Source organism: Dipodomys merriami, unplaced genomic scaffold (genome assembly GCF_024711535.1).
Source record: "Dipodomys merriami isolate MVZ:Mamm:240054 unplaced genomic scaffold, mDipMer1.0.p SCAF_34, whole genome shotgun sequence".
In the NCBI taxonomy this organism is placed as follows: domain Eukaryota; kingdom Metazoa; phylum Chordata; class Mammalia; order Rodentia; family Heteromyidae; genus Dipodomys; species Dipodomys merriami.
In genome coordinates this window covers 14,004,797-14,029,008 of record NW_027204937.1, presented here as the reverse complement: position 1 = coordinate 14,029,008, position 24,212 = coordinate 14,004,797, and the positions used below count along the sequence as shown (strand labels likewise).

Here is a 24,212-nt window from a genome sequence, read left to right as displayed (position 1 = left end):
AGTGCCCAGCTAGGGCCTTGAATTCTGATTCAGCTTTTTAAATTACAGATGGTGCTCTTATCACTTGCGCCTCACCTCTATTTCCATCTTTTTCTGGTTAACTGGAGTTTTGTCTTCTAGGCTGGCTCCAAATTGAGATCCTCAGATCTCAGTCTTGTGAGTAGCTACTATTATAACTGTGAGCCACCAACACCAGGCTCTTATCTTTATTTTAGTGTGAAAATGGTATCTCTTATTAACCTTAGCAAGACCAAGTCAGACTTCATCACCACAAACCACTGTCTCTCTTGTCCCATAGTTTCTTCCTGAGCACACTTTCCACTCTGCAAGTGAAGAAACAAGCTCTGAGACACGGGTTCAAGTTCAAAGGATGAGATCCAGTACCATCCTTAAGAGTGTGTACCCTTGGTGATGAGAGGGAGGATGTTGCACAATTGCTCTTGGGGGTGGAGAGGGGAGGGGAACTCCTTAATGTGGCCCATTATGTTACCTGTGGTCTCAAGTCTCTCCTGCTTCTCACTTCACAGTTGCCACACAGGCCTTTGGTAGCCAGGTTTTTGTTGTGTTCATAAAATAACTGGTAAACAACTGAAAGGAGGAACAGTTTATTTTTGGTTTCAGTTTTTTCCCATTGCTTTTGATCCTATGGAGAAGCAGGACATCATAGTAGGAAACAGGTAATGGAGGAGAACTTTCACCTCATGGCATCCAGGAATCAAAGAGAAAGGGAAGAAAGGGTTGTCGTCCCAAAATACCCTTTAAGAGCATGCCACCAAAGACCTAAGGATCCCAGCATCTAGCAGTAGCACCACAGGCTACAGATCAACCTTTTCTTTTTTTCTGGTCCTGGGGGCTTAAACTCAGGGTATTGTCCCTGAGCCTCTTTTTGCTCAAAGCTGGCACTGTACCACTTGAGCCACAGAGCTACCGCTGGCTTTTTCTGAGTAGTTTATTGGGGATAAGAGTCACACAGACTTTCCTGACCAGGCTGGTTTTGAACTGTGATCCTGATTTCAGCCTCCTGAGTAGCTAGGATTACAGGTGTAATTACTGGTGCCTGGCTCAAGAGCAAGTCTGTTTTGTTTTGTTTTGTGTCAGTCCTGGGGCTTGAACTCAGGGCCTAGATGTTGTCCCTTTGCTTTTCCACTCAAATCTGACAATCTATACTTGACCCACAACTCCATTGTCTCTCAGCCCTCCTCCCCCTGGTTAACTGAAGAGTCTCACAGATTTTCCTGCTTGGGCTAACTTTGAATTTTGATCCTCAGATCTCAGCCTCCTGTGTAACTAGGATTACACAGGTGTGAGCTACCAGCATCTGGCTTTAACATACGGGCTTTTTGTAGGGCATTTAAAATTGAAAAGATAACATCTTCCTTTTTCTATGCCCCTTCAACAAATAAACATCTTCCATTTAAGGACACTTGCACTAGGTTTCTATTTTATCTGAAACATTCCTTTCCCAGATATCCTATGGCTATTTCTATTGTTTCAATCTCAGTTCAGATTTCAGCTCCCCAGAGAAACTCCCTGACTACAGTCTAATCTACCCTATTACTCTATTTTATTTCCTTTATAACTCTTGTCACCACCATAAGGTACATCGTAAATTTTTATTGTTTATATATATGCCCAGTATTTCTTTCCCTTTTCTCCATGTAAATTCCTCCAATAGATGTATGTACTGCCTTCCTAATTTAGAACTATGGCTGGCATATACATTTATTTACATATTAAAATATTTAAAACTCACTTAAAAAGTCATACCACAATTCACTAACTGGGTAGAGTCAAGCACTTGAGGCACACGCATAAGGCTCTCTCCCATTGCTCTGCCTACTTATGGCTCCAAGGAATAAGGGCTTCAATGGCAATTTTTGTGGCAAGACCTAGGTTCCCCACAAACTATTTGGAGCTCAGTAGATCCACCATGAATGAATCAAGCCACAGGAACAGAGCAAGGCCTGCTTCTCTGGTCTCGTGGCTGCAACCATGGTAACCCCACTCGGGTCTGGGCCAGAACAGGCTACATTTACATCTATGTTTTACATGCTTTACATGCTGTCTGCTCCTCTAGTCCCTACAGGGATCTTTGGCAGGTTTTGGTCTAAGGTCTGGCATCCTTAGCGCTTTACAAGCCCCATCCAAGCCTCACTCTCATTGGCCATGTATCCTTCATGTTGGCAGGCTGGTTTGCAGAGGGTGACACTCATTTCTGCTCTAGGGCTTCTGCCCATCTCTCTCTCTCCAGAGAGATCAGCAAGTTTCGTCCCTGAGAGACAAGCTGTTCCTGGCTTTGCCTGCTTGGGTTGTGCTCTGGGTTTCACTTTGGGTTTCTTTGTAACTCAAAACGAGTGCAGCTTTAAGAAGCTGGGCTCTAGGAAAGCCCCAAAGGGCCCAACTCACAGACATCTCCATCAGTGGTGGCACTCGGCCACCGGGTTTCCCCTTTCACGGAAAGCTTAGCACAATGCCGGGCACATAGTGGCACTTCATGAGCAGGAGCAACCACCATCATTCATTTTAACAAATGAAGCATTCCAGGCACTGTACTCATATTTTACGCGGATTATTGGCATTTCATTTAAGCAGGTACTACAGTTGTAAATGAAGACACAATTTCAGAGAAATGAAGGGACCTTCCAGTGTCACGAAGCTCTGGGCTAAGCAAATGCCAGCAAGCAGGCAGGGCACCACCGCGCGCGAGACCGCGGGAGCTCAGGGTGGGGACAGGCTCAGACCGGCCGGAAGCTTTCACACTCGGTTGCTAGCCGGCTCCGTTTTTCTAAGCACCAACCGGAAGTGTTTCCATCCGCCACATTTCTAAGGAGCGCAATCGGAAGTTTCTGCTGTGCAGGGCTTGGGGGAGCGGCGGAAGGGGCCGTAGCGGTGGATCCGTGGTGTGGAGGCGGTGTAGGGCCAGGAGGCCAGCGGGGTGGTGTAGGGGCGCTCAAGCGTCGAGACCCAGGCCGAGCCCTGACTTGTGCCTCCTCTCTTCTGGCAGCCGGCCTCTTCTGCTTCCATTTGGGTCTGGAGGAGCCCCGCCCTCTGACCCGAGCTTGCTCTCCCCCTCGGGCACCGAGCCCCTCAGCACCCGACCCTTGACCCCGAGGTGCCTCCTCTGTCCCCTCCCCATCTGTCAGGCACGATGGCTACGGGCGCAGACGTACGAGATATTCTAGAGCTCGGGGGTCCGGAGGGAGATGCAGCGTCTGGGACCATCAGCAAGAAGGACATCATCAACCCGGACAAGGTAGCAGGGGTTCTTGAGGGCGTGGGGTCAGGGGAGAAGGGGTGAGGACGGGGGACAGCAGGAGAGAGTCGGGGTCAGCGATGGATGGCTCAGTTCTAGTGAGGTGCATGATTAAAGGTGTGACCTCAAGGCACGGGTACTGTGTAAGTTACTGGGAAGGGAGACCACGACGTTGTTGACAGGCTTGAGTGATGGGAGGAGGATTCCCTATGCTGACAGATCAGGGCTCTACTGGGTGAGGTGTGTGTGGGGAATGACCTGTGCAGACGGGATATGTGTGAGTGTGTGTGTGTGCGTTTGCACTTGCACTCACACACTGGGCTTCAACTCAGGACTTGGGTGTTAGCTTTAAGTCTAGGGCTTTACCACTTGAGCTGCACATCTGGTTAGGTGGCATGAGCCACCAGCACCCAGCTAGCTAGCTAGCTAGCTAGCTAGCTTGCTTGCTTGCTTGCTTGCTTGCTTGCTTGCTTCCTTCCTTCCTTCCTTCCTTCCTTCCTTCCTTCCTTCCTTTTCCTTCCTTCCTTCCTATTGTGGGGCTTGGACTCACAGTCTGGGTGCTGTCCCTAAACTCTTTTTGCTTAAGGCTAGCCCTTAGAGCCACAGCTCCACTTCCGGTTTTCCTGGTGGTTAATTGTAGATGAGACTCATGGACTTTCCTGCCTGGGCTGGCTTTGAACTGCAGTCCTCATATCTCAGCCTCCTGAGTAGCTAGGATTACAGGCCACTGGCCCTGGGCAAGTTTCTATATTTTTATTGTGTGTTATTGTATCTGTAGGTGGTTTATTTAGGGATTGCCCTGGTCTGAAGATTTTTCAAGAAAGGGGGTCTAGACTGTGGTTCCGTCTCTTTCTTTCCCAGAAAAAGTCTAAGAAGTCATCAGAGACACTGACCTTTAAGAGGCCTGAGGGCATGCACCGAGAAGTTTATGCGCTGCTTTACTCTGACAAGAAGCAAGTATTGCAATCCCAGGTCCCCGTGTGCCAACCTCAGGCCCACCTGCTGTGTTCCTAACTCCTGGTGTTCTCTTCCAATTTGCTCCCACTTCCTCTCCCCAGCCAGGGCTCCTGCCTACTTAGCAGGATGCAGGAGGAGCGTAGATGTGTTGCTCTAGGGTCTCCTTCCTTGGTGTAGGGTCCATCAGCTCCCACACATCTTCTGATTCTAACCTTCCACCTCCTTAAACCCCACTGCCAGAGATGCACCCCCACTGCTACCCAGTGATACTGGTCAGGGCTACCGCACAGTGAAGGCCAAGTTGGGCTCCAAGAAGGTTCGGCCATGGAAGTGGATGCCATTCACCAACCCAGCCCGCAAGGATGGAGCGATGTTCTTCCACTGGCGACGGGCAGCCGAGGAGGGCAAGGACTACCCCTTTGCCAGGTTTAATAAGGTGAGTGACCACTATTCACACACAGGCCAGTGCTGTCCCCCTACACTGAGCTGCCTGTACTCTCTCTCCATTCTCCTAGGGTTGGTTCCAAAGGCATGTTCAGACCCAACATGATCATCCACACAGGCCTGTGCCAAATGCAGGCAGAGGGGGGACTGGGTATTTCTCCCCATGGGATCCTATCCTCTCTTAAAACTAGGTTTTGGTGGCTTCTTTTGGCTTTTCAAATATTGAGGCTCCTCAGAGCTGTATCTTCACACTCTGCTTTCTCCCTAGTGCGTGTCATTCACTCTTGGTTTAGTAACCCTCTAGAAGTTAGTGACCCCCAACTTAATGTCTCCACTCTACAGAGTTTCTACATATCAAATCATTGACTTACATCTCTTTCTGAATGTTCCAAGGCCCCCCACATCAAGTGGTTATTCTTCAACAGAACTCATAATCTTCCCCCTATTCCTTTTCTCAGAGAATGGCACTATTATCCACACTAGAAACTTGGAGGTCATCTTTGACTTAGCCTTCTACCCTAGCTCTTAACACAAGACAAGAATAAGGGAAGACAGAAAATAATGATGTTAGGAAGTAAAGTAAAAACCAGACTAGGAGTGGGTAGGAAATGAGATAAGCAGTGAATTGGAGACTGAGGGGAGACGGTTAGAGGGCAGCTGGTATGTGCCCCTCTCACAACACAGCATTTGAGTGAGACCTCAGTAAGACATCTAACGTGCATCCTGTTGATTCTCTTTCCATAGTAAATCGCATCTCTGCTCATACCATTTATTCATCCTCTATGCTAGCATCCTAATCTAAAGTGGGATATTTCTGGGTTAGATTACTGAGACTGAACCAGAGCAAGGTCTTCAGTAAGAGGCAGATCTAGACTGGGCTGGAATTTCCTAGTCCATGCCTGAAGCCATTGCACTGTGGCCTCACATCAGCTGTGTGGGATGGCCCAGACTTGGAGCTTATAAGTACTAGGGGTTCCAACCCAGAACTGCAAATGCTGACTTTTCTCACATGCCCCTGGACATCTTCCCTGGATAGCTTGTAGGCTCCTCAGAGTGAGCCTGGCCATGTGTGACTCCATCGCTCCCCACATCTCACCAGGTTGCTTCCATCTCACCATCAAGCTTAAGCCTCAGAGGCCCAGGGGAGGGAGAGACTGCAGATGCATGATTGAGAAGGCACAGTGGAGGAGATGAGGCTTCTCAGGCAGCAGGAGGGAGGTTGGATGAGACAAGTTATGTGACTCCTGCCAAGCTGAGGCTTAGACACTGAGCACACAAAATGGACCAGACACAAAATACTCCGTTTTGTTGGGGAAGGATAAAGGGAGGTAGAGACAATTACTGGTGGGATGCATGGTACATCAAGGGGGAGGCCTTGAAGATGATAGTAGTTTCCTGGAGTGGAGCCTGAGTTGTCTAGAGTTGTCACCATGTGTTTTTAGGAAAGGCAGTGCAGTGACTTTTCCAGGCAGAGGGAGCAGCATGGGCAAAGGCAGAAATAGGAACTTCAACCCGTCGTATGTGTGGGGTACTATGGGCATTTTTACTGAAGCCTTAAGGCCCAAGGTAGGGTGTGGTGGGAGCTGAGGCCTGGGGTAGGGCCCAGGGCAGGTGAGGGCTTGGCAGCCACACTGAAGAGTTTAGGCCTTGCCTGGTGTCTTAGAAACCATTACAGGCTTTTGTTGGTCATGGGGCTTGAACTCTGGGGTTGGGTGCTGTATCTCAGCTGTTTAGCTCAAGGCTAGCACTCTATCACTTGAGCCACAGTTCAACTTCTGGTTTTCTGGTGTTTAACTGGACATAAAAGTCTATGAGACTTTCCTACCTGGGCTGGCTTTGAACTGTGATCCTCAGATCTCAGCCTCCTGAGTAGCTAGGATTATAGATGTGAGCCACCAGCACTGGGCTTCCATTACAGATTTTAAGCTGGATATTTCAAGATCTTTTGGGAAGATCTGGGTGACTATGGTTGGAGAATGAACTTAGAGTTAAATGAATTAATCATCTTAATAATTAATGATTTTCCTCCCTGGGGGTCCCATTTTTGGTCAGTGGCTCCCCACTCACTCATCTATCCATCTATCTCTGGTTCAAGTCAGAAAGCCCAGAGTCACTCATGGTATCATTTTCCCTTGTCTTCACCCCAAGCCCATTGTGTCACTGAGGTTGCCAGTCTCCTTTCTGCCGCCTTTAGTGCCTGGCTCCTTTTACTCTTCTTAAAACTAACCATATTGGCTCTCATGACCCTTTGGACAAATTCTAGGCACTGTAGTAAGGCGCATAGGCCTGTGGCTCAGGGCTTCAGCTGCCCACCTCCAGGATCTTCATGCACCCCTCATTTCCCAACATGGCCCTAACTCCTAGGCTCTCCCACATTAGCTGTCTAATGACTATGTTCTGCCTTGGTTCTCCTCCCATCTTCGCTCACTCCTTTAGTGAATGTGACACTAAACCACGCCTCGTTTACCTCTTTCCTGACCCACTCTCAGTCACCAGCCTGGATCTGGTGTCACTTGTTATGTCCTAGATGTCTCTTGGTTATCAAACTTGCCATGCTGCTAGTTAGTATTTTGAGAAAATGATTTAAGTTTTTACTTGGACTATTAGCTCTGTCAGTAGCAGAGCTAATAGCTCATGTCCCTAGCAGAGCTATAGCAGGCAAATACTGTTGAGTGAATGAATGAATGATTGAATAAAGGAAAGTCTTCTTAGTTCACTGTGAACACCTGGAGAGCAGGATTAGCTTGAGCTTTGGAGCTTTTTAAAATTAAATGGGACTAAATGTGTAAGAGGGATCTCTGAAGGCTATCAAAAGAATGAGAATGTTCCATGGCGGGAAAGGAGTGAAGTGAGAAGACAAAGAACAATGGTGAGGGGGAGAACCTGGTATATATGTTCCAGAAACTGCAGTTTATTTGGCTGGAATGGAGGGTCTGGGTGGGACAGTGGCTGCCAGTAGCCAGATGATTGACTCTTGTCACTCATTTAATTCTGTGGTTAGTCATTGATACCTGTGTGGTATGTTAAGCCCTAAACGAAAATGAGCAGGATAACTCTTGCTCTTGAGGAGATAGTGAATCATCTTTATGGTTTTGAAGGGACTTTAGAGGACATGGTAAGATACTGGAACAGTACATCTCAATTTGTTGTGAGGATGTCTCTCTTTTTTTTTTTTTTTTTTGTGATAGTAAGGTTTGAACTCGTGGTCTTGTGCTTGCCGAAGCAGGCACTTTTTGTTCGTTCTGAAACAAAGTTTCATCATGTAGACTAGGCTGGCCTTGAACTGGTGATCTTCCTGCCTCAGTCTCACAAGTACTGAGATTAAGGGCATATACTACTATGCCTGGCTCTTATTATATTTTGAATTTAAAGATAGCCCAGGTCCATGTCTCTTCATATTACATTCAGCAGCACAGTTACTATAAAAAGTTTTTCAGCCCCTCTCAATTTCCATTTTTTCCCCCAGCACTGGGATTGAACTCAGGGCCTTGTGCTTACTAAGCAAATGCTCTACCACTTGAGTCATACTCTCAGCTTTTTACTCTTAGGTTGTTTTCCAGATAAGACTTTCAGTTTTTCCTGGGATGGCCTTGAACTAAGATTTTCCTACTTCCATCTCCCAAGCAGCTGGGATTACAAGTATGCACCATCACTCCCATGGTCTTGCTAGCTTTTTCCCAGGCTAGCTTTGAACTGCAATCTTATTTCCAACTCTGGAGTAGCTGGTATTAAATAATTTCCATTTTTAACCATAGACCAGTGATGGCAGTCTGCCTATAACAGCAGTCTGCCCTTCAAGTTGTACTGTGCAAGGAGGCCACATCTTGGCTACAGATGGGGAGCTCCATGGATGATGAAGGGAGGCAGGCACCAGCAGGGAGGCTATTTCTCTGATCCAGGTGCGTGATCATGTTGGTCTGGCCTGGAGGTGGCTGGAGATAGAAGATTTTGGTGGTAAAGTTACAGATTTGGTGAAAGGAATTGAAAATGTCTCCAGGGTTTCTGGCTGGGGCAGTGGGTTGGGTGAGGACATTGTAGATGTGAATTTGAAAAGCAGGGCAGTGAGTTCAGTACTGGGTATGTTAAGTTGGAAGGGTATGGGACGGGACCTCCAATAGGAAATGTCTTGAGAGGCAGCTGGAAAAAGTTTTATATGTTTTTGTTTTTTTGGTCATGGAGCTTGAAGTCAGTGTCTGGGTGCTGTCCCTGAGCGAGTTTTGCTCAAGGCAAGCACTCTACCATTTTGAACCATAGTTCCACTTCCAGTTTTCTGGTGGTTAATTGGAAACAAGAGTTCCATGGACTTTCCTGCCTGGGCTGGCTTTGGACTGAGATCCTCAGATCTCAGCCTCCTGAGTGGCTAGGATTACAGGTATGGGCCACCAGTGCCCAGCAGCAGTTGTGGTTTTGAACAGAGAAGAGAAACTTACCTGGTCCAGCCTAACATTGACTCCTTCCTTGGGTCTTTGACTCAGCTGGTGGAAGTCGTGGTTGTCTCTGGGTTTAGGGTTGGGGTGTGTGTTAGGCTAGGTGCAGCTTTGGCATGAATACATGAGTACATGCATTGGTGCTGTTTGCATAGACAGCCAACCTAGAAGCTCTGAGGAAGTGGCAAGTCCCATTGTCACCACTGGGTGGTAGTAGTGCTTTAGATACGAGTTATGTACTGGGAGCTTCGTGCTTCTCTGTCTGACAGGTACCCAGATGTGCCTGAATCCAAAGTTCATCTTTAGATTCCACTGAAGTGTTTATAAGTAGGCCCTCATCTTACCATGGAGCCAGGGGTGAGCTGAAGATAGGGTGAGGTTGCTCCTTTATTAAATCCAGGAAGGTCCCAGTTCCAGAGCCTGCCAGGGCTGTCAGGCAGGCTACCCTCAGCAGGGGCACAGGAAGGGGATTTGCTTTTGTCCAGCTCAGAGGTTGGTAATAAACAAAGGCTATGGGGGTGTGGCCAGAGCCTATTGGGCGTGGTCTGACGTGGGCATGCCACCACTGTGTCCCTGTGTGCCAGTAGACTGTGCAGGTGCCTGTGTATTCAGAGCAGGAGTACCAGCTGTATCTCCATGATGATGCTTGGACCAAGGCAGAGACTGACCACCTCTTTGACCTCAGCCGCCGCTTTGACCTGCGATTTGTAGTTATCCATGACCGGTATGACCACCAGCAGTTCAAGGTGAGCTGGTAGGCGCTTGCTTTGTGCCTGGCTCTCCCAGGCTGGTAGGTGCTACCTCCACGCCTTCCATATGCCTGATAGTTCATCTCACATCCATCTTGATCTTCAGAAGCGTTCTGTGGAGGACCTGAAGGAGCGGTACTACCACATCTGTGCCAAGCTTGCCAATGTGCGGGCTGTGCCCGGCACAGACCTTAAGATCCCAGTCTTTGATGCTGGGCATGAGCGGCGGCGCAAGGAGCAGCTGGAGCGGCTCTATAACCGGACCCCCGAGCAGGTCAGCGCTGAGCCCACATCTCACTTCCAAGCTGGAGCCCCCCTGCCAGCCTGGTTCTCCCTCACTTCCTTCCTAATCCCTTTACCTTTGATTACTGCCCACCAGCCACTCTTCCCCTCCATGCTCATTCCATCTGGGGCTGCCTTCACACACCTCTTAGCATCTCTCACTCTTGCAGGTGGCAGAGGAGGAGTACTTGCTACAAGAGCTGCGTAAGATCGAGGCCCGGAAGAAGGAGCGGGAGAAACGCAGCCAAGACCTGCAGAAGCTGATTACCGCAGCTGACACCACAGCAGAGCAACGGCGCACGGAACGCAAGGCCCCCAAGAAGAAGCTACCCCAGAAAAAGGAGGCTGAGAAGCCGGTATGGAAGCTGAGCCAGCCACTTCAGGGTGGAGGGGTCTCTTGGCACAAGACCCCACCTTGAGTGGGGATCTCTGAGAACATCCAGAGTGGTGGGCTGCTGGGACTGACCCCAGCAATCTTCCTAACTTTTTCTCCCCCAGGCTGTACCTGAGACTGCAGGCATTAAGTTTCCAGACTTCAAGTCTGCAGGTGTCACGCTGCGGAGCCAGCGGGTACGTGAGTTGTGTCACTTGGTTTGGGCTGGTCCCCAGATGGCTGGAGTGGAGGAGAGTTGGCTACGGGTGGAAGGCCTTTCCAGGATCTCAGGGGTGTGGCCAGGCCAAGGTCATACTTTCATTGTTTTACTTCCTGGCTAGTTCCCGTTCTGGACATAGATACCCCTAGGGGCTCCCTCCCCTGCTCCGACCACTGCCTTTAGCCCCCTTCATCCCAAGCCTCTTGTGTGAGAGAGGGCTTAGCTGTCTGGGTCATTGCAGATGAAGCTGCCCAGCTCTGTGGGTCAGAAGAAAATCAAGGCCCTGGAACAGATGCTGCTAGAGCTTGGAGTGGGTGAGTGTGGGACGGGATTACACCACCACTCCCCCCTCCCCCCAGGCCCCCCCCCCCCCCCCCCCCCCCCGCCCACTGTGTATGAAGCCTGGGCAAGGGGAGCGAGCTTCCTGGTACAGACCTTCAGCTGCAGCTGTACTCCACCTTACCTGTAGAGCTGAGCCCTACCCCCACGGAGGAGCTGGTACATATGTTCAACGAGCTGCGGAGCGACCTGGTGTTGCTCTACGAGCTCAAGCAGGCCTGCGCCAACTGCGAGTATGAGCTGCAGATGCTGCGGCACCGGCACGAGGCACTGGCCCGGGCAGGGGTGCTGGGGGGCCCAGCCACACCAGCAGTGGGCCCAACCCCAGCTTCTGCCGAGCCAGCAGTGTCGGAACCTGGACTCGGCCCTGACCCCACCAAAGATACCATCATTGATGTGGTGGGAGCACCACTCACGCCAAATTCGGTAAGCACTCCCATGGACGGGGAGGGAGTACAGGCCCCATCCTTCCAGCACCTGCAGGGAATGGTCACAGTGAGGGGCTGAGGCCAAGGGCAAGATCAGATGGACCAGTGGGCATCACCTTCCCTGAAAGTAAGACTTGGGCCAAACCTGAGTCAGCCTTTGCAGATCATTGACCTTAACCTCTTCTGTGTCTCCTCAGCGGAAACGACGGGAATCAGCCTCCAGCTCATCTTCTGTGAAGAAAGCCAAGAAGCCATGAGAGGCCATGGGGTGTGGGTGGTGCTGCTGTGTAAATAGAGCTGCTGAGATGCACTGAGCCACTTCTGCTTCCCTTCCTGCACTTTTGATATCCCTGGCTGGGAGGCTGGACTGGTGGGGACCAACATACCACGCCATACAAGTGGTAGTCAGGGCCTGCCCACCCGGGTCCTTAGCAGCCTGACTTCTCCAACCGCTAACCAACATTGCCCCATACTCTGTACCTTCAACAACTGTAGTTTTATACTCAAGATGGCTTTGCACATAGAAGTGGTTTCCTTTATCAGCTTTGAGCAGAGTGTTTAGATGGTTCCCCCAGTCTGGACCTGTGCATTGCCAGTGAGGTGCTGTAATGGCCATTCCCATGCTGATGGCCTTGTATGGAGAGGCAGCCAGGCAGCTGGGAGCACGGTACTAGCACATCAATAGCCTTGAACACAAAAGATGTCCCTGCGCATGTACACACACACACACACACACGTGCACACATATACACACAGGGTCTTGTTTTCCCCGACTTTATTCAGTGGCACGTTCACAGTGGGGATTGGGGTAGACACAAGATGGGGCCTGATCTGTCCTGGAGCCCTGGGGGCACCACACACCATGCACTATGGATGGGAGGGGGCACAGGGGGGGGCCTAGTGGCCCCAGCAGAAGCCTGTGTACCAGGGAGGAGGCAGTGAGTACTGGGTCCCCCTAGCCCAGGCCCACAATGGGATAGGGCTAATACTGGGCCAAGATTAAGGGGTGGGGGTGGGGGGCACAAAGTGTCTGCTCCAGAGGGGCCAAGTGGCCAAGCCCCGCCCAGGGCACAAGCCCACAGGGCAGCTAGGGGACACTCTGGGCGCAGGGCTGTGCCACTCCCTTTTCCCCTCTGGTGTGAGGGAGAGGAGGGTTCTGGGCTGGGCCAAGCAGCTACCCTGTCCTGCCCCATCCCATCCTCGGCCAATCAGAATGGCTTTGATGTCTGCTTGAAGATGAAGCCTCTGTAGGCGAGTGTCTTCATGATGTTGGCAATGTTCTTGCAGTCATCTATAAGAAGAAGAGAAGACATTTAGATGGGCCCCAGGTTCTTCCCCTCCTGCCTACAGGTGCTGTGCTGCTTTTCTAAGGGTGGGGGCAGGGGGTAGGGGACAGGGTCAGAGTCAGAAGCCACAGGCTTGAGAAGGAGGCCCTGACCCTGGTGGCAACATCTCAGCATCAAGTTGGGCTGGGTGATACTGGGCCAGCAGGAAGCCCAGTCTCAATGCTTCTCAGGCCCATAATTCATGCTGGAAATTGGCCAGCATGTCCCGTCCTGGCCCCAGCGGTGATGTATGGGCGCCGTCGCAGTAAGAAAAAGGCAGAGTAAATGTGTAATTTCTCCCTTGACGGCCCCCGGCCGCTGGGCGATCCTTCTTGTTGCCGCCGTGTGGGGACGGCACGTCCGCCACACTCCGTCTTCCCGCCACCCTCCTTGATGTCTCCATTTCATTACTGTGCGGCCATTCATCACGCCCACGGCCAGGGTGACTTTGCCGGCACTTGCGTGTGTGTGTGGGAGTGTGGCCCAGGCCATAATCACTAGTGACAAGGCACAAGGCTCGGCACTGCCAGGCCAAGGCCTTGAGAGACTTCATCTGCCCTCAGGCACCTGTTCCTGTGCGGCTCCTGTCTGGGGAGGGCGTAGGTGTGTGCCCTCCCTTAGCCCTGGCCATCAGCCCCACCACACACCCTGTGTCTATTAGCCACATCCTGCCTCTGCCCCAGGAGGCTCAAAGCTGGGTGCTGGTCACATTTTTGGAGTGTGTGTGTGTGTGTGTGTGTGTGCGCACGCGCGCGCTTACACTCAACTTCAAGTTAAAAATGTCTGCTTGCACCAGACCCCACCACAGATTTCCTAGCATGAGTCTTTGTGAACAACTGGATGCTTTAAGCTGTCTTGGCACTCTGGAGGCTGCAGGAATTCTGGGGATGCAGCCTGGCATGAGGGGCAGCTATCCAGAACTTGTCCTGAGAGTAAGCCTAGCACAAAAACTGATCAGCTGCTCAACTTGACAGGCCCTAACCCACCTCTCTTTCCACTCCCTTCCCATTTCCCTTCCATGTTCCTGGGCCATAACCAGGGCCTCAGTCCCCATCAGCCCCCAGGGATCGATGCTGTGATTGCAGAAATATTGTACATCGATGTTGTAATCAAGTGTGGGGGACTGGTAAGGTCAGGGTGGGGTCAGGAAGTCTCTTCAGTCCCCTTCCAATGCCGCTCCCCCCCACCCCCAAGCTCACCCTGGCCAGGACCATGGCCTAGACAAGGGGAGGCCTCACCCTCATGCCCCACACCTGGACTCAGACAAACCTGTTCTAGTCAGCCCAGAAACTAGCAAAAGATCAGATGGGGCTCTTGTTTCACGAAGCGCAACATGTGTGTGCCTGAGGTCTCAGGAGGTGTGGGAGGGTGACACCTTGTTCCCCCAGGGATTCGGGAGGCCACAAGGCAGAATGGTGAGAAGACAGATGGGTGGGTAGTGGCAGCTATGGCAACTCCAGACGTGACCCATCCCCGTGCTTTATGGGCCGGACACGGGCCCCGCTCAGCTGAGGCTCTGTCATTTGTCTCCCTTAGTGTGTATGCCCGAGCTGTGGGGGGGGGGGGGGGGGGGGAGGGTAGAGGAGAGAGGGGATGCGGCAGGAGGAGCTGGGCAGTTGATGGGAACGGGACAGGAAGGAGCCCAGGGAGTGGGGAGGTGGCTCACAATGGGGCCGAGATGCTGTGAACCACTGGAGGGGCAATGACAAGAATTCTCTTCCCAAATAAGCCTAGCCCTGTCAGGGCAGCTCCCATCCTTCCTGTCTCCTGTACTCTGGGGACCATAGCCACTGTGCATATTAAGAATAAGTCCCCTCGTTATCTGCAATTACCCAGCGGCCACACACCTCATTTCTTCCAGCAGAAAAGAAAATTAGTTTTCTATTGACTTCATCTGGCTCCTCCCTCACTGCCGGACAAATCACTCAATCTGCCTCCCCTGGCCCAAGTGAATGGTCCCAGCCCAGACCCCCAGGCCACCAGCCAGCTGGCAGGCAAGCGCTGGTCTACTTGTGCTGGGAGGGGCCATACACCCCAGCCTGACCTTCACTTCTCCCCACACTACTCACTAGATGACTTCACCCAAATCCTGAGCTCCCACTGCCCTGGAGAGTCACCCCTCCGGCCTGGGCCTCTTGAACTCCACCCCACTGCCAGTCTTGTTCTCTAATCATCTACTTTCCTTCATTCGGCAGCAGCCATCGTGAGTCATCACCTTTTGTTTGGATTATTACAAGTCTGTCCTGCTCTCTCCCTCTAATCCATCCTCTTGCAGGCAATGTGATCTTCCTTATACACATGTGACCATGCCCTTCCCTCCGTAAACCCCTCAGTGACTCACCCCACCCTCTGTTTAATGTCTCCACTCTTTAATGTGGTTCACAGCCTCTGCCATCCCTGCTACCCCTGTCTCACCCTGCCACCCTTCATCCCCCAGCCCCTGCATTCCCATCTCAAGAAGCCACTTAGTATTTTCTGAAAGTGACAAAGTGGGCTTTGGGTTCAGACAAACCTGTTTTAGTTCCGACTGCCCTTATGGGTTGCACTGTGTGTAGACGTACAGCAAATGCTTCATTTCTCTGAGATGGTCCTGTGCTAGGGCTAAGAATAGCTACAGTATTACTGTGAGTGCTGCTTTGCATAGCTCGTCTTTCTGCTCAGAACACCTCTTCTCTTCTGAAGAGGAGCTGGGGTGCTAGTTATCTGGTGGGAAAGTACACTGTACAACACCTGGTACACATGGCAGACAGGTTGGCACACCTGTTGAAACCAATTGTCCTTCACTCCAGGACTCTGACTACTCCACCCTATTAACTGGGAATTCTAAAGTCTGATTTGTTGCAATTGGTGCACGACAATAAAAAAGATGTGGAAAGGAAGCAACTATCCCAGGTTGACCTTGCACGTCAGTGGAATGGCAGTTATCTGCTGTTAGCTCAGGGCTTTTTCTTCCTTGAAGGCAATGTAAATTACTGATCAGCTAAAAAAAAAATCAATAGCACAATTAGAAGGAAACTTGGGATGGCTCATACCTGCATTCCTAGCTACTCAGAAGTCAGAGATTAGGAGGGTTGAGGTTCAAGGCTAGTTGGAGCAAAAAGTTCACGAGATCTCATCTCAAACTATATAAAATTGAGCACTGTGGTGTGAGCCTGTTATCTTACCTACAAGGGAAGCATAAACAGAAGGACCATGGTCTAGGCTGGCTTGGGCATAAATGTTAGACACTGCTCAATGGATAGACCAAGTAAAAAGGGCTGGAGGCTTGGCTCAAATGGCATAGCACCTGCCTGGCAGAAATGATGCCCTAAGTTCAAATCCCCATACCTCAAAAAGGAGGAGGAGGAGGAGGAAGAAGAAACTTGGCAGAAGAAGCACCAGAGACCAGTCTAGGGTTATTCATAAGCCAACTGTTCAACTGCTTGAAACTCCAAGGCCACCTGGGTTATCAGCCTTGCCTTCCAGACCTCGTGCTGAGTGAATGAGACCATACTGAGGTTCCTATGGCACAGCCCCTTGGGATGCCACTGAGAGTTCACACAGAGACAACAACCCTTGGCTGGCAATTATACTCCAGCTGGCTGACTAGTCTGGGGACCGGAGTAGAGGACAGGCTGTTGGTGGAGAGCTCTGGTGTGGAGTCTCCCTCTATAACCTTCTCCTCTATGTCTTCTCCTCTCATGGAGGACCTCCATTGCTTATGAAAATTTAGGGTAGTGTTTCTTCCTCCCTCTCTTCTGTTCTTTTGTGCCAGTACTGGGGCTGAACTCAGGGCCTTGGGCTCTTTTTTGCTCAAGACTGGTGCTCTACGACTTGAGCCACACCTCTGCTTCTGGCACTTCTGGCTTTTTGGTGGTTAACTGGAGATAAGAGTCTCGGAGACTTTTTTTTACCCAAGATAGTTTCAAACTAGGATCCTCAGATTTAAGTAGCTAGGATTACCTACCTGAGCCATCAGTGCCCAATTTAGGGTAAGATTTCTTAAAGAAACTGGGCATTGGTGTTTCACGTCTGTAATCCTGTAACACTCAGGAAGCTGAGATCTGAGGATTGAGGTTCAAAGCCAGCTGAGGCAGGAAAGTCCGTGAGACTCTTATCTCTAATTAACCACCAGAAAACCGGAAGTGGCACTGTGGTTCAAGTGGCAGAATGCTGAAGAGCTCAGGGACAGAGCCCAGGCCCAAAGTTCAAGCCTCATGATCAACAACAACAACCAAAAAAAAAAAAAAAAAAAAAAGAAGTGGAAAGAATTTATTTTAATTAGAAAAGCACAACCTCAGAAGAAATGTTTCCCTTATTAACATAAGCAAAACAGCACATTAAACTTCTGTGTGGTCTTGCTAGTGCTGCCTTCCCATGACTTTCAGAACATCTGGCTACTGAGGCGGCTGCAGGTAGCCTCTGGGAGTTTAGCACAGCTCTGTGGACAGAGGCACACACGGGGAGCAGATCAGAAACAACAGTCTTGATGCACCGGGCTTTCAGGATGAGCAGAACAGCTGGCACCCTGCCGAGGCAGTGCTGCCTTCGCATGTGTGTATGCAAGGTGGATGAGCAAAGCATTCAAGAGCTCATGGAAGAGTGGCTTTCTAGGTTTTGACAAAGAAGAAAGCTGAGAAGAGAAAGCTGTATACTTTAAGACAGTAGGGCGGGGGGAGGGGGTTCAGTCAAGATCCATCACTATTTTCCACCCATCCCCCCAGATTGCTAGTGAAAAAAGAGGGAGACCTGTGCTAGGTATCTTCATAAACATGTTGTAATCCTTTCTTTTTTCTTTTCCCTCCCTCCCTCTCTTTCTCTCTCCTTCCTTTCCTCCCTTGTTTCACTCCTTTTTTGGGGGGAGGGGTCCAGTCGTGGGGCTGAACTCTGGGCCTGGGCGCTGTCCCTCAGCTCTTCAGCTCAAGGCTAGCGCTCTACCACTTGAGCCACAGCACCACTTCCGGTTTTTTTCTTATGTGGTGCTAAGGAATCGAACCCAGGGACTCATGCATGCAAGGCAAGCACTCTACCACTGAGCCACCTTCCCAGCCCCTTCACTCCTTTTTTTGTGTCAGTACGGGGTCTTGAACTCAGGAGCTGGATGCTGTCCCTGAGCTTTTGTGCTCAAGGCTAGTATTCAACCACTTGACCCACAGCCCCAGTTCTGGCTTTTTTTGGTGATGGTTAATCGGAGATAAGAATCTCATGGACTTTGCTATCCAGGCTGGCTTCAAACTGTGATCCTCAGATCTCAACCTGAATAGGATTATAGCTGTGTGCCACTGGCACCCAGCAATTCTTTGCATATTTTTTTTAAATGCTCTGCAGTTTAAAGGGGTGGGGGAGGGGAGACACAGGATTGGAAGTAGGGACTGGGCCAGGAAGACCTTCAGGAGGAAAAGAATCCAAGAAACCCTTAGAGCCATTCATTCATGCACTCAGTTCACCAGCGACTGTGCACTGACCCCTTTTGTGTGCTGGCAGACATGGGCAATGTAGGGGTCTGTAGTTCCCTGTCCTCAAGGAGCTAAGAGACAACCCTGTAAGGGGTGTAGTACTGAGAAAAGGAGCCCTGGAAATATTACTTAGTTCTGCCTGAGGCTCAGGAATGGATTTCTGGTAGAACAAGCTCGGCAGAGGTTTCTGATTTAGCAAGTCAGGGTGACATGAAGAGGTGGTGTCAGTATAATAAAGAGTATAGATATTTTTCTGTAGGAGGTAAAATGTGGAGAGTCCAAAAAATTAAGTCTAGTAAGTGGGTGAGGGGTAAGAAATTGAGGTATGAAGCTGGTGAAGTTGGAAATGGCTCACTAGAGGAACAAATGCTAAATTAAAGAGCTCAAGATTTTATCATTTTCCTGCAGAGGCAGTAACATGTTTAAGGAGGGAACAAAACCAATCTGTGTTTCAGAATTACCTAAAATACCAGGTCAGGAATCAAAGGGCTAAATGTGAAGGTAGAGGCAGTATAAGCAGACAGATACAGATAGGGGGAAGAAGATGGAGTTTTAAAGAAACAGAATGAGGAGACTGAAGGACTGGCTTTATTCACCGAGGTAAGAAAGCTTTGGCAGTGAAGTTTTGAATAAGTTTATGTACGATTATATGGGACATCCAAACTTATCAGGCATTTTCTTTAAGGCTTAGTATCTGGCTGAGAAGGGCTTCTTTATCCCAATGTTCTAAAACACACACACACACACACACACACACACACACACACACACACACACACACACACACACACACACACACACACACACACACACACACACACACACACACACACACACACACACACACACACACACACACACACACACACACACACACACACACCCTTCCTCTATCATACACACAATTCTCATACATGCATGGGTCAGTGGGAGTCAGGAAAGAATGAAAGAATGGACATGAAATGATTGAAGGGGTCAATCAAATTGGGGAAACAGAAAGGGCAGCAGGGTGGCAAACTGCTCACCATAAGAGGCTAAGAGGCAGTATGGCCCAAAGGAACATGCAGACATATTCTGAGATCCACTGGAGTGTATCTGTAGGCTCCTGCCTGGTAACACAGCTTACCAAGTGGTCTCCAGAAACTGATGATGCATGGGGCCAGAGTCCATAGGACAGGAACCAGCAAAGAGGTGTGTGATGGGGAAAAGAATGTAGGGAGGGGCTGGGAAGGTGGCTCAGTGGTAGAGCGCTTGCCTTGCATTCCTGAGGCCCTGGGTTTGATTCCCCAGCACCACATAAGCAAAAAGAAAAAGGCTGGAAGTGGCGCTGTGGCTCAAGTGGTAGAGCACTAGCCTTGAGCTGAAGAGCTGAGGGACAGCGCCCAGGCCCAGAGTTCAGGCCCCACGACCAGACCCCAAGAATGTAGGGAGCAGGAACCATGTATGAGACAGCAAGAGCCTTAGGTGTCCATATTCTAGAACCTCATTTCATTACTGTTTCTGCCTCTCTGCTTGCCTGTCAGGACATCCTACCATCAGTAATTCCCTGAGAGTAGGTTAAGTGCTGTCCCAGCCCCATGTGTGGACATACTTACACTAAAGGATTACTTGTTGTCAGATGCCAGTGGCGCATGCCTACAATCCTAGCTACTCAGGAGGCTGAGCTCTGAGAATCTGAAGCTAGCCCAGGGCAGGAAAGTCTCTGAGACTCTTATCTCCAAGTAATCACCAAGAAGCTGGAAATAGAGCTGTGGCTCAAGTGGTGGAGTGTTAACTTTGAGCTGAAAAAGCTAAGGGACTGGCATGGAATTCAGACCCCAGTAACAACTCCATCTCCCTTTCCCTTTCCCTTCTTCTCCCTCTCCCTCCCTCCCCTCACCCTCTCTCTCTCTCTCTCTCTCTCTCTCTCTCTCTCTTTTAAAAACCTACCAAACTTACTATTTATCTGAAATTCAAATTTAACTGGTGTCTTGTATTTTTATTTGCTAAGTCTGACAACTCAGTGACGAGGGGACCCAGCTGGTGGCAGCGCAAGGTGCAGTCTCAAATGCAAGCTCCAAAGAAAGATGGGCGCCCAAGGCAGTGCAGTCAGGACTGAAGCAGCAGAGACTCCTTCTAGCCTCATACTCTGAGTTCTAATGCACACGCCACGACTTCACTTCTCGAACTTGAGCAAGTTTCTGAACTTTAACTTTGCTGTGTTTTGGTTTCTTCTTTAAAATGGGAATAATAATTATAGTAGTTGCTTCCCTCGAAGGATTGTTAAGAAGATGAAATAAGTTCTTTAGCTGCAAAGTGCTTAAAAATAGTTGTTCCAGTACTATTGTTATTTCAATAATGTGCAGTCGTATCCTGGTGTACCTCATCATCCTGCCCCTGCCCTAGTCTTGGCCCACACATCCCCTGACTCCCCATCCGCAGCCCCCTGTTCTCCCTGAATACTGCCAGACATACACTCTCTCTTCCCTCTGGTCGTTTTCTCCTCTTCCCTAGACAGGGTCCTTATAGCCTAGACTCCAAAGTGACCCCTTCTTTCGGCCCCTCCCCTAGCCCCCTCCACGCCACTGAGGTGCCTGGAGGTGCCACAGGGCTGATGGTGAAGGATGATGGTGGCTCAACAATAAGGGGAAAAGGCAATTTCATCTTGATTAGCAGGCGATTTCTCTCTCCGTAATAAGCGCGCTCCAAATAATTAGCGTGTTTTACGTAATAATGAAATTACAGAAATGCAGTCCACTTATTCAAACAACTCACCATTACCATATTTTTAAATATTAGACTTAATTAGAGTTTATCACTTCAGAGAAGTATGCGGACCGAAGATGTTTTTAAAAAAATCCTCATAAAGTGTTTATTAAGCGCTGGTAAAGCTGGGATAATGATGTGTTTGGAAATTAAGGCAATCAAACACTTACCGCAGCTCCTGGAGGCCGGGCATGGAAATGAGGCCATTACACGCCCATTACCCGCCAGCTCACAGCCACTTGGGGGGGGCGAGGGGGGGGGAGGATGCGCCTGGCCGAGAGGGCATGGTGCCCGGAAATGCCTGTGCCAACCTCCAGAGCTGCCTGACCAGTTAAGTATGGCATCAAACCCCTAAAGTTACTTATAACACATTTGGCTACCAGGGTCCCAATTCAGGCTTGGTGAGGCAAATAACTAGAGGGTCCCAAATACCAAACAAGAAGCCCCAACCCACCCTGATCCAAACTCCAAGGCTTGGCAGGACATGACAACTCTATTCAAACCCAATGGGCCATAGTCACAGAAGCCAGGTTAGGCAGCTGTGGAGGTCCATGAGAGGTGGAGGAAACGATACCTACTGCTCAATCAGTTCTTTTCCAAGAAAGCTACAGAATCACACCAGGTGACCACTCCTAAGACTGGGCCACACAAGAAGGGGTCACTAGAGTGGAGGAGGAAGCTGAGGACTGAAGTCAGGAACTAAAGAGACACAAGAGCCAGGCCAGGCTCTGCTACCACAGAACATGGGTCAGGGAGAGCAAGCGAGAAGGGTGGCAGGAGAGGGTCTGATGGCTCCAGGCCCCATTTATCCCAGTGAATAACTAATTTCAGAATTTATAGTGCTGGGTTTTTGTTCTGTGGCCATTTATATCTACGAGGAAAGGAAATGAAGAGGCAGCGTGGACGCCACATCTTTCTGTGTTATTGCTTGTCTGCCATTTGCAAATCATTATTAATTGTGGGCCCTGGTGGCAGGCTGGGTGGGGGCCGGGCTGGGTATATCCACATAGCTCTTCATCAAGGACCCCAGCCGCTGCCCCAGAGAGCCAATTACCCCGCCCTGATTGGGATCAGATAAAGAGGGAATTTTTACAAATTAGGGAATAAATAGAATTTCCACACAGGGCGCGGGCAGGACCTGAGAGGCTATAATGAAAAACCATCCGTCACCATCAGTGCGGCCTGGGCACGCAGCCCCGGCACTCCCTCCCTCATGGGCTCAACCCTAATGCTCAGGGGCCTGGGCAGGCAGGTCTAAGGACAACTGAGCTCTTGTAGGTCTAGAAGTGGGAGAGGAGTCCCCAGGGGAGACTTGGTGACCCCGAGAGGCTCAGACACTGGCTAAAGCTGCCTCAACCTTTTCCCTGTCTGCCTCCTCTCGAGGTCTTAGTTAAGAGACTGAGGCATTCTGAGAAACATCAGAATTGGAGACCACAAGGCAAAGACCACATCTACGTCCCTACAGCCATGGCAGCTGTAGGGCAGAGCCCCAACCCCCTGGACCACTCACTCTGGGCTCCCATTAGCACTCCTCCCCTTGGATCATTAAATATGTATATCTTATTACACGCCTTGTTAGAGTATCGAGCTCTATTGACTGATGATAAATCCTGAGCCTCGTCCTGGCCATAAATTTATCTGGAGATGATGAAGACTCAATAATCTAGTCAGGCAGATAATATCATCGGGCCTTAAAAAAGATCATTACATTATATGTCAGAATTAAAAGTGAAATACACCGGAGTAAAAGAGTGGCTGCAATGGCCATTACAATGGACACCCGCCTCCCCCAGCCCCTTCCCAGCCCATGCCTCATCCAGGTAGAGGGGTCAGGCAGCCTCACCTGCCTCCTCGTGGTGGACTGCAACAACCAGTAGAAGAGCAGAGATAGATATCTGGCCTGGGAGGTTGCGGGAAGAAGGAAGCTTCAGTAAACAGCTGAGCAGACCTGCCTTACCTGGCAGCCACCTCTACACCCCCCAACCACCAACCTTCCATAAGACCTTGTCCTGGGGGTCCCAGATGGACCAATCTTCTGGGCCTTTCAGGAAGGTATCAGGGACTCACCCTTTCTAGGTGACCTGAACACTCAAGACAGAACTCCAACGATTCTTTCCAAAATGGGGACCCTGAGATTCAGGACAGTTACTGCAGCCATGTGTCTTGCTAGAATGTTTCTGTGGGCATGTTGTCAATGCAGCTCGGCACTTTCCTCCCAAGAGGCCTGCTGCCCAACCTGCCATCCTACCCTCTGAGCAGCTGTGTTGCCAGTCTCTCTGTCTTTGACCTTATCACTGATACCCTACTGGACCTTTTTTTTGGTCCTACCAGGTCTACAGAAACACCCTAAACCTTTTAAACATCCTACTGTTCTCCCTTTGATGTACTAAATCTAAACATTCCTAGACTCTGACAATTACAGACTTTTGCTTTCACTCATTGGAACCTGGAAGCCATTCACATCTCTACTCTCTCCGTGTACATCAGTCCTCCTGTCCTCGCTTTATCCCTGGTCCACTTTGGACTGCACATTCTTGTGCCATGCTGGCAAACCCCACTATGCCCTAGAGGGGTCAGGATTAACCCTCCAAATTAAGACACATTTGGGGTGATCCTGTCACCCTTGCTAGTCATTAGGGTAGGGGTAGGCAGGGATTCTGGCTGATGAGACCTGAAAGTTAAGTTCATGAAAATCCTTCAAGGAAAATTTCTTCACTCTTAGGAAAAGAAGCATGAGGGGTGGCTGTTTCTGCAGATGTGACAGTGTCTGGGGTTGCAGAAGCCATCTTCCAGTTGGAAGGCAATTAGCCAGTGAAGACCATGCTGCAGCTAAAAGTAGAAAAGTGGGGGGGAAATGTGGATCCTGGATGCAATGATGAGATGCTAGATCAATCACTTCACCTCTAAATTTCTTTCATAAGATAATGAATCCCCTTATTATTTAAAGTATTTTAAACTGGACAATCTATGGCTTATCTTTTTCTCATAGTTCAAAGTGTGCTGACATAGAATGTGAAGAAGGGAGGGAATGGACTGTACGATGTAGAACCCACTCACTGAACAGGGCAAGGGCAGAGAGGATGCTGCTACTCTAGGCAAGGAAGTTGGTAACCCTTATGCCCTAGAAACATTTGATCAAATGCTGTATTATCAAAATATTCTCTCTCTATATATGTGTGTGACTACATTCACAATGAAACCCTCTTATAGGATCATATGAAGTAATAAAGATTGT

General features: G+C 49.8%; 2 protein-coding genes across 11 annotated transcripts in view; one reads left to right on the top strand and one right to left on the bottom strand.

The window, feature by feature from the left end:
• Window positions 1-2,847: 2,847 nt before the first annotated feature.
• Window positions 2,848-11,786, top strand: LOC138803422 (DNA methyltransferase 1-associated protein 1). Of its 2 annotated transcripts, none has more exons than XM_069987408.1 (10): window positions 2,848-3,253; window positions 4,115-4,206; window positions 4,451-4,646; window positions 9,699-9,827; window positions 9,937-10,104; window positions 10,283-10,468; window positions 10,611-10,682; window positions 10,947-11,019; window positions 11,175-11,470; window positions 11,670-11,786. In XM_069987408.1, the coding sequence occupies exons 1-10, from the start codon at window positions 3,149-3,151 to the stop codon at window positions 11,727-11,729; spliced, it is 1,377 nt and encodes a 458-aa protein (XP_069843509.1). In that variant the 5' UTR covers window positions 2,848-3,148; the 3' UTR covers window positions 11,730-11,786. The 2 variants fall into 2 exon arrangements, with proteins under 2 accessions (XP_069843509.1, XP_069843507.1); XM_069987406.1 differs by having other exon boundaries at window positions 9,669-9,827.
• A 444-nt stretch (window positions 11,787-12,230) lies between these two features.
• Window positions 12,231-24,212, bottom strand: part of LOC138803420 (ERI1 exoribonuclease 3) — a 134,823-nt gene continuing 122,841 nt past the window's right edge. For 8 of the 9 annotated variants that reach the window (XM_069987398.1, XM_069987401.1, XM_069987403.1 and 5 more), the window contains one exon: window positions 12,231-12,763. In XM_069987398.1, coding sequence (XP_069843499.1) covers window positions 12,681-12,763 — 83 coding nt within the window. In that variant the 3' untranslated portion in view covers window positions 12,231-12,680. The remainder of the gene's footprint in view (window positions 12,764-24,212) is intronic. The other variant, XM_069987395.1, reaches the window with a different exon arrangement.